General features: G+C 47.7%; 1 protein-coding gene across 1 annotated transcript; it reads left to right on the forward strand.

Annotated features, from left to right (window-relative positions):
* The first annotated feature begins 4,703 nt into the window (after positions 1-4,703).
* Positions 4,704-7,764, forward strand: LOC133892945 (aquaporin PIP2-1). Its single transcript, XM_062333934.1, has 3 exons — positions 4,704-5,436; positions 7,168-7,308; positions 7,421-7,764. The coding sequence occupies exons 1-3, from the start codon at positions 4,822-4,824 to the stop codon at positions 7,532-7,534; spliced, it is 870 nt and encodes a 289-aa protein (XP_062189918.1). The 5' UTR covers positions 4,704-4,821; the 3' UTR covers positions 7,535-7,764.
* The last annotated feature ends 2,845 nt before the right edge of the window (positions 7,765-10,609 follow it).

The raw sequence follows: 10,609 nt of genomic DNA on the forward strand, positions 1-10,609 counted from the left end.
GCGCGGCGGTGGATGTGTGGCCGCGCGCGCCGTGGCGGTCCGAGGCCGGCGCGCCAGCAGCTGTCGGCGTCGTCGTCGTCGTTGGAGCAGTGCGGTTGCAGGTTGCCGCTGAGCGCGACCGCGGATAGGGATAGGGAGACTGGCAGAACGATCTGGAGAGGGAGCGGGCTAGCTAGGTGAACGTTGGGCGGGGGTGTGGGCCGCCACGCTCCAGGCGCGATGCGACGTGAACCGATCCGCGGGCGGGTGCTGATTCATGCGGCCGAAGGAGCGGCGACAGCTAGGATAAGCTGGGACCTTCGACAGGCAATCGGCTTGCTTGCATGTGCGCGCTTGTAACCCCACCCTAACCCGCAAATCAAGTGCCACGCCCGCTGGGGAGGAAACCGACGGGGACAAAAAAGGCATCTCGCCTACCACCTCACGGGACAATAAGCAGAAGAAGGCCTTACCGGCTCGGGAGAAGAGAGCAAATCACCACGCCAAACGACGGTGATGGGCGGCGGAAACGACCGAGATCTCCAAACTGGGCAACATCCACTTGTTTCTTCTGCAGATTTTCATGGAGACGTACTCTGCACAATTACTCCACTTGTTTCTTCTGACTTTGCCATGTTTCGAATGAGGGCAATTTACAGCGTAGATTTTCACCTTCACATAACAGGGTGCCGGTACACCTGGTCCCCTGGGAGATAGATGATCGCGATTTACGGCACGGCCAGACCCGCACGCGGACGCGACGCATCCACTTGCACCACGCACTGCTGCCAGCCTGCGCGCCGAAGCCGCGCACCACCAGCAAGTGATGGTGTGATCTGCTACTCTGGCGATCGATCCATGGACCGAGCCGAGCGCGCGCGCGCAACTTGTGGCGCTTTCCGCCCCACCTGCCCACGGCGCTGCACCCGGCTCGCCCCCAACGACTGCTGCCGCTGGTTGGTTTGGTCCTCCACCCGGCTGCACATGCACGGGCCTCGCCGAACCAGGCTGGCCGGTCGGCCGCGCCCAGCTTGCTGCCGCTGCTCATCGGGCGCGCGTGGCCACCGATCGAGCAACTAGCCAACTAGCCAGGCTCGCGCTCGCGCCGCGGCCTGCCTGCCGCGGTTCAGGCAGGGTATGAGCTAGGCTGGTGCGGTGAGGCGGCAGGTGATATGGCACGTACGTACCACAGCATGATTGCGCGCGGCCGAGATAAGATAAGAAAGGAGCACTGCTGCAATACCGGAGCTTTTTCCGCAGGTCGGTCCTGGGCCGTATGATCCCTCCTCCGTGCGTCTACGGTCTACCCGGCCGTCCAATCCTCAGCTCGGTTTCTATTTGCCCCCATGTGCACCGCGCAAGTCCAGCCATAGGCTGGATGGTCGGCCGCGCTTGATTCGTGCGACGCCAACGCAGACGCATGCACTGCGACCCGCGGTCTCACTGATTGCGAGAGAGAGCGCCAATGATGTATGCGAGCGACCGGCTGGAAGACTCGCTACTGTGGGTTGCTATCTTCTTCCTGTTGTTGTTGCGCGGCCTGGTCTGCCACATGGTCAGGAGATTTCGGGTATCCGCGCGCCGTTATGGTCGTTACGTGCCACAGTAGTATAAGCTGGAGCAGCATGATAATATATATAATCAATACACTAGCAGTGTGTTGATGATAAGATTTGATATTTATAGTAGCTATTGTAACAAAGATTGGTTTAATAGGTGACCGAATGAACAATACCGCGATCGGTGAACAATAACTTCTGATCAGTGAACAGTGATTTCTGACCAGTGAACACGATTAGTGGTCATGACCAATGACCAAACAATCAATGATGGTTTGTTCCTGCAATTGCTCTCCGAACATATGGAAGAGTTTGTCGAATCTAAAAAGACCGAACTACATTAAATCATATTTGGGTAGATATATGAGAGTTTTATGTGTTCAAATAGGAAATATGTGTTTGTTATAGAAAGTTTGAAGATCAGGTAGGCGTAGCCGAATTATACAGGTAAGTCTTGTTCGGTTTGAATTAGGAGTCTTCATCTTTTACGACTAAGATTTTCTGCCCTTTAAATATGAGATGATCATGGCTGATTGAGGACATCAACCAATTGATGAAACACAATTTACAATATCTTTCTTCTATTACCTAGCTCTCATAGTCTCGTTCTTTTTTCCATCTATATTGCTTCATATTCTTGATCTCGACGACCAAGAACAAGTCGTCGGTCACCCGCACTCCGACGGTGTCCCTCCCGAGCGTGGGTGACGATGAAGATCCGACGATGCAGCGCCACGACCAGGGTATCCTGGGTGTTGTTCGTCGGATATTACACACGAGATGCTTGGTGTGTTTGGTATGATAACTTTTCATGTCAACACGATATCTCGAGCTGTTGTAAAAAAAACGAAATGGAGTGGGAGCGTTTGAGTTCGAGTTGAAATCGAAATGCTATCCGCCTAACATCCCTTCGGTTCTATTTCTTTGACGGGTCCATTTTTTTATTGGAGATGCACCGTTCTTCGTTTCAGGGCGGTTGTGAATGTGAGTGCTTGCTTTATCTTTAGGAGATTTAAGCAACTAGTGATGTAAAGAAAAAGAAAAATAAACTACACACTATGTAAGAAACCAGTAAAACAGATACCACATTAGTGATGACTGCTCAATACATATCACTAATATCCTATTGGTGACAAATCTAATAAAGACGCGTCACTGATGTCTATTCTAATCGGGACTAGATATAGACTCGTCACTGATGATAATAGTGACAGGTCAAGTTGTGACTTATCACTAATGACTAGATCATCAATGACGGGCTGTCCTAAGCTAGTTATTAATGATGGGTCATAACTTGACCCGCCACTAATGATCCACTTATAATCTATCATTAGTGACAGGTCAACTTGTAATCCGTCGCTAATGATCAACATCAATCACTAATGACGGTATTCGCAAATACTTTTTATTTTTATTTTTCTCTTATTGTTCTCACCTCAGCAGTACTAGAATAGGAACCATTGTACTAGCTCAAGTTTGATGTAAAGGTGTAGCAGCTATGGACACAAACGTGTGTTTCGAAAATAGTACAGAAACTTTTGGAGGAGAGAACTTAATCTTCCAAGCCGTTTTTAGCATCGAAAAATCCTCCGAACCCGACGAAGTGGGGGAGAAACAGATGTAATTTTTTTTAGATATCCGTAAAGTAAAAAAAAGTTAAAATCAGAGTCCGTATGCAAAAGTTATGCCCGTTTTACCGAATACAATCCGGGTCACCTATCAAATTATAACCCTCGACGAATTTTGGTAAAATTAGTCATTAGTGACGAGTCATGGTTATGACGCGTCACTAATAACCTTCGGCAAAGAAAACTAAAAGGATAAAACATTCTGTTTTTATCATAACTACGTGATAGCAGAGCTGATAAGGTGGCTACACATGCGAGGAGTAGGTCGCGAGTTCTATTCCCATGGACGCAAACTTAACAATGTGAAAAAACGTGGCTTATGAGGCATATAGGATGGACCTGCGTTGGGATAGTTCGGTGAAAATATATATTTTTTTAACTTTTTTGTGTAAAAAAATACGAAAAATATTCATCAATCATTAGTGATGGGTCAAGATTGCAACCCATCACTAATGTTCCATCATTAGTGATGGGTCATCACCCGTCACTAATGATCTATCATTAGTGACGTGATAAGAGTGATAGGTATAAAATCCGTCACTAATACCGATTATCACCCATCACTAATGACTTTTTTCACATAATAATACCACATAACCATGATGATAAAAAGTATATGCATGTTCCTAGCTCCAGGAATTATGAGAGTTTAGGTGCCGTAGAAGAGATTGTGGGTTGTTTGTGTGAGTCGTTTAGTTCCTATTTCTATTGAGTGGTGAGGGTGGAAGCCTCTTAGCTCCGGGAAAAGGTTTATATTGGTTGATAGAGAAATACTCTCTCCACTTATAAATATATGTCATTTTAGATAAGGCATGATATTTAATGTATGTCTTAGATCACTAATTTTATTAGAATATATTTATAAAATTTATTGAATTTGTGATATTATAAAAGATTTTTGACAAAACTGCACATATGTTTTTAAGATTTTCTAACTAAATATTTTGAGAACTATTGTTAATCAAAGTTTTAAAAGTTTGATGTATCCTTCCCAAAACGTATATATTTATGACCGTAGGGAGTATATGTCATGTGGATCAATTTCTTTTGAATTGTGTGGTTACTCCTATCACAAAGAGGGAAACACACCCAAAACTAATATTGAAAACTCCACATTGTGTATGCTAACAGAGCCAAAGCCAAAAGATAAACGGTATACAACAAATTACAAACCAATATTCCACATCATTTATATATCTCCCTGCACTCCATCACTGGAAACTTGTATCCACCGGGGAGAAAGCCAACCCATGGATTATGGGATCCTTTGCTTTGCAGCACATACCCCCCAACAGCTTATCCAAGCAGCATCATTGGAGCAAGAAAACAATAAAAAAAAGAAAAGAAACCAAAAGTCCATTCAATCTTATCAACAGAAATAAAAAAGAAGCTGCTCAATTTTCTGTTCCATCAAGGACACCAAGAAATTGAGAAATAAAAAAGTGCTGGAGCCAAAGCAAGGCCCACCCCCAGCCTTGCAGCGCTGTTGTGTTGTCCCTTACCTACTCTTCAGTCTTCACTCCTCCATAAATACCACCTCTCTCTGCCTCACCTCACACACTCATCCACAAGCTCCATTTCTTGCAAGGCTGGTCACTCTCTTCTCTTGCTGCTGCAAGAGCAAGCCAAGAAGCACACCAAGCTAAGCTAAGGCCATGGGGAAGGACGACGTGATTGAGAGCGGCGCTGGCGGCGAGTTCGCGGCCAAGGACTACACGGACCCGCCGCCGGCGCCGCTGATCGACGCGGCGGAGCTGGGGTCGTGGTCGCTCTACCGCGCCGTCATCGCCGAGTTCATCGCCACGCTGCTGTTCCTCTACATCACGGTGGCCACCGTCATCGGCTACAAGCATCAGACGGACGCGTCGGCGTCGGGCCCCGATGCGGCGTGCGGCGGCGTGGGCATCCTAGGCATCGCGTGGGCGTTCGGCGGCATGATCTTCGTCCTCGTCTACTGCACCGCCGGCATCTCGGGGGGGCACATCAACCCGGCTGTCACCTTCGGCCTTTTCCTGGCGCGCAAGGTGTCCCTGGTGCGCGCGCTGCTGTACATGATCGCGCAGTGCCTCGGCGCCATGTGCGGCGTCGGGCTCGTCAAGGCGTTCCAGAGCGCCTACTTCGTCAGGTACGGCGGCGGCGCCAACGAGCTGTCCTCCGGCTACTCCAGAGGCACCGGGCTCGCCGCCGAGATCATCGGCACCTTCGTGCTCGTGTACACCGTCTTCTCCGCCACCGACCCCAAGCGCAGCGCCCGCGACTCCCACGTTCCGGTGAGCATCTAACCAAGCTATCTCTTGCTTTTTCTCCTTTTTAGGAGTGTTTTAGTTTCTTCCTGAGATTAATTACAGCTTAAGTGAAGCTAACATGCGTGTTCCTAGAAAAGAAAATATGCCGTATGCCGACGGAAAATGGCACATATGAACAAAAAGAAATTCGTTCCAGGGTAAAGAAGAAAACGAGGAAAAACACATATAAAAAGCAGGAGAATATCCAGTTCGCTCTTTAAAAAGACCAGGACAGAATAATACAGAGAAGAAAGAATTTTCCGGATAATGTCTTTTTTTTTGGGGAAAGATTCGCTGATGATTCATTTTACGCTTGAATTTAAACATGTAGGCTCCATTTTACGCAGAGTAGTCAGGAGTTTATGCTTGATTTTTTTAAGAAAACAAAGGCTAAGATTTTAAGTTTCAGGAGGAGAAATAAAGCCTGAAACTTCAGTGTCCGTAGTTTACCTCGTTACAGAAGACTGCAAATGGTTCACCATGAAGCCCATGCTTTCTAAGAAATGATTAAATATTGTGAAATCAACTCCGTTTTCAACGAGTAGTGCGTTTAAGTGGTTCATGGTTTTGATTGCGACCTTAAACACACAATTGCTAGACCATTAAGTACAGTAGGATCCGGTAGCATATCCAAGTCACCCTTAACAGCCATGAACTTGACCTAATCCAGATAGAGAGAGGGGATTAGCTCGAACCCTCTCTCTCTCTCTCTCTCTCTAGAAACCTCTATATTATTTATATTTTTGTGTCCTCCATTTTTACTGCTCCATCCCAGTTCCCAACTGCGGTAACGTCCCCGGGTGGCACAGTACGTGTGGGCCTAGCGTTAAAAAGCCGTGGCGCATGGTCCATCCGGGTCCAGTCCTTGCCTTGATGAGCTGGTCCGTGCAGCTACACGTACCCGGCCAGAATCCTCCCTTGTGTCCCCATGCCATGTGAGCCTCCATGATGAATTATTGGCAGCTCTCGCCGTATCATCTGCTTGTTGCCTCCCTCCCTCCGTTTTCAAACTGTTTCTCGTTTTTTGAAATCCTCGGAACATATTGTTGGCCGTGAATTACGACTGAATTATTATTCTCAGAGTCGTTTAAAAAAAATTAAAATTCAGAGCCACTTTAGGGCACTAGTGGCCATCCCTTTCGTAAGGAGGAAGGGCATTAGCGAGGTGACAAAACGTGATGATGCCCGGGGTGCCGTGTCAATATAAGTCAGGTGGTGAGTAGAGTTGGTTGTATCTACTACTTATCATGGATCAAACTTTAAATTTGTATTTCTTTTATCATTAAGGTGATTTTTTTTCTATGGTGATTTTATTAATCTTCAATTTTCACATCTTCGGATTCATTAGTTGTTGTATGAGTGTGCGTACCTTTGCGTGAAAAAAATACCATGGTGAGCTTGGGGGATCGGTGAAATGCTGTCACGAGCTCAGATGGAAGGACCTCTTTGTTCTAGTTTCATCCCTTGAAAAAAGGGGCGTGACAAGAGGCTCTTTTTCAGCCACTAATAATCCTTCGATGTAGACAGCTAGTTACAAGGAAATGCCTGACCATTTGAAAGGTGATGGCACAAGAAGTAGCGAGTGTCGTCGCTTAATTTAGTTTGGCAACGATTCTTTGTGCGGGCGTCGATGCGGAAAATGAGCTATTTTTAACTGAAAATAATTTGTTGGCTTGTCTATTCCTGAACTCAATTTCTGCTTGATGGTGACTATAGGTCTTGGCGCCCCTTCCCATCGGCTTCGCCGTGTTCATGGTCCACTTGGCCACCATCCCGATCACCGGCACCGGCATCAACCCGGCCCGGAGCCTGGGAGCTGCCGTCATCTACAACAATGACAAGGCCTGGAATGACCAGGTATATATATGAGTGGCCTTTAACCATATCAAATTCGTAGTGCTTCCGGATCACCTCCACTCAACAACTTGCCTTTGGTCTGATGGTGCGATCTCGTTGTTCGCTTTTGCAGTGGATCTTCTGGGTCGGCCCCCTCGTCGGCGCGGCCATCGCGGCGTTCTACCACCAGTACATCCTCAGGGCCGGCGCCATCAAGGCCCTCGGCTCCTTCAGGAGCAACGCATAATCAGAGTGTATTGTTGAAGCAATGGCGACTTGTGTCTGTCAAGGGAGAACTTGTGTTGTTTCAGCAGCTGCCTGCCACCGTATTTGGCTTCCTGTAATCATCACGTGTCACTGTAATCTGTCAAGGGGATTTCATCATCTCTAGCATGTGTTTCCACTATTTAATTATGTAGCGACGATGATTCAGTCTGTGGAGTGATTCAGTTTTAAGCATTTGCTCTTGCTCGTCTACTTCGCTTTGTTTCCTCCTCCTCTGCTCTGATTTCTCGTGGCGCTTCATTGCCTATCAAATGGTTCATCTTCATGATGCTGCAGTAGCCATTTCTTGGCCGTTTGGCCACTTTACCGGCTGGTCCTATCACAAGTATAGCAGCCTATTTGCAAAGTGTCGTCTTTGGCTCAGCCTAGCGCTTCTTCCAATATCCAAAACCCAACCTATCAAGTGACTGGCTCATCATGCCATGATGAGCGAGACACACTCACTCATTGTGCTCTATGGATATTTTTCTGTATCTTGGCTCTCAATCCTTGATTCCCATGGCTGTCACTTGTCACCATTGCTGGCTAAGCCTATCATGTATCATGGGGTGTTTGGTTCGTGATCCTGGATGGGACAAAGGCTTGTCCCGTTCTCCTCTCCCGTAGGACGAGGCTTGTCGTCCGTCTCCAGCTGTGTGCCGAGCTGCCCACTTGTCCCGTTCTCCTCTCCCGCAGTGAGTGGTACGTGGGTGCCAAGTGCTCACTCTCGCTTTCCCCTCTAGCAGTTAGGATCAATTTCCTGATCACTTCTGCCTGGAAAGCAGCACGATAAAGTTGCCTACTGTTGTCATCGTATGGACGACGTGCCAAATCATGAAGGCATGCTAGATCGATACGTATGCTCGTCTTTCTGAGCTTGGGATCATAACAGCTAGCTGGCCCGGGGCCTCCAGGGGAAAGCAATGCATGCAGATGCAGGCTACAGTCACGGCCGATGCAATCTACAGTAGATTGGTTTGGACAAGCGGTTCAATTCGTACTGTATTTGATTCGAAAGTTGCTTGTCCAGCTCAAACCAGAGCCACGTCTGAAAAACTTTCAGGTCGGTCACACTTGGATCTGGCTTAGTTGTCCAGGTAGGCTCAAACTAAACGGTTTTTTACAAGATGGCACTGCTAGTACTACCATTGAGATGCACAGCACAGCTTTTTGTGACATGGGTCTTTTTATTTAACATGAAGCGCGAACAAAATGCTGGTACCGGCCACTGCTTGCATGCGCGAAAATGGCAGGATAGATTCCTACGGCGCTGGAACGCGCAGGTGGTGAAATTCAGAAGAGCTAGCTAGCTAGCTAGCCCTTGTTTTGTTTTCTTCCTCCAGGTCCAGGGATGGGCTCCGTCCTGCTCCTACGCAACGCGATTGCAGAGCCAATCAGTGACACCATCAGCCCTGAGCATCCATCTTCCTCCTCCTGCTGCTGCTGTACTCTGAAGCAGTGACGACCTGCAGAAAAAGAAGAGCCCCGGCATGCAAGTTGCCGCGCTAACGTCTCGATTTGACCGGCCCGGGTGGCCCGGGACGCTTGCTTGGCTCGGCGTGATGGCGTTTCTCCATGTGCCCCGGTGACCACAGCAGCATGTGTACTGTAGCGCCTGAAGAAATGGCAGCTGCCTTTACCTGCTCTCTGCTTCGTCAGAAATAGGCACCGGCAGCGCGGCAGCAGGGACTCTCCTCGCCCTCGATCCACCCCCACTGACCAAATTACTGTGATCCACAACTACGGGACAAGTGTTTTCACTACAGCAAAGTACTGTCCTGGGCTGTGTAATAATCCTACAGAAGCACGACTAGTACGTAACAGTACATGCTTCTCGATTGTTGTTCACAGCAAAGATACCACTACAAATGACCGTACGTTGTTTTGTTACGACGTGTAACTTTTACTGTGATGTAATGTGTTTACCTGCCAAAAGTAAGTACAGCTCCAGTCTATCATCGAATTCCTGCTGCTATGTTCTACTACTAACCATTTCCTTGAATCCTACAGTCCATGAATAATAGAGCCACAATGTGTGGGTATGTATATGTGACATGCTATCACGCTATCTTGCATAGTGGTTAGGGAGAAGAATCCTTGCTTGCTTCAATCGGCTCCTCCTATTCGTGAGCGTACACCTAACGGGAATATCAAGTGATAATTGAAGCTGAGCCGTCTGATTTCTTTATCAGATAGTCCATGATTACCGATTAGATCATCAGATGGGGACGTCGCAGCGACGCCGCTGCTTTGTGAGTGAGCGGTTGCAGGGTATGGCGAGGAGAATATCTCGGGCGCTTTGTTTAGTTGGCTTCGAAGCTATGTAACCTAATCTGGGTCAATAATTGCGTCCCATGTTGCCACATTTTAAAGGTTGATGACGCCGCTTATTCAACTATGTGCTGCTGCTTGTCATTTGCCGGTTTATCGTGACATGGGCGACCACTTTCAAAATTGGTTTGCATAATTTTACGGCCACGATGGTTGTGTAAATACCGTCACGGCACTAGCACGTTACAAACGGCTTCAATCTGTACTTGAGAGCCACTATTTCAACCGCTATCTGTACAATTTTTAGTTGGTGTCTTGGAGCAGATGCAACAAACAAACAGTTCATGTCAAAGGCTGCAAATACTGCAAACTTGGACGCTGGTTCCCTGCAGTATGCTCTTATATATGCAGATTGCAGAGCAGGACAGGAACTCCAGTTTGCTAGGACACACACGCAGGAAACGGATCGGCAAGCCTACAAATCGAGCACAGCTCGGTGCACCACAACGGAGATGACCTAAGCAATAGCTGTGCCACGACGGCGTTGCTGCGTTGGCACCACGTCCCTTACAGAAGAACGATTCATCATAGCTCCCTTACGCGTGCTGCTAGCTTTAGAAGGCACGATCACTTAACGCGAGTTTGCTGCGCCATCGCCGTACCGTACATTACATTTTTCTCGATTTTTTTTGCAGAAAGATAACCTCTTCTGAAGAATCTCTCGTGCAAATCACAGAAAAAAGATTCCACCTTCGATTCGTGGTTCAAAATTGGTGCAACTCCTACA

The sequence above is a fragment of the Phragmites australis genome, chromosome 15 (genome assembly GCF_958298935.1).
Source record: "Phragmites australis chromosome 15, lpPhrAust1.1, whole genome shotgun sequence".
Lineage (NCBI taxonomy): Eukaryota > Viridiplantae > Streptophyta > Magnoliopsida > Poales > Poaceae > Phragmites > Phragmites australis.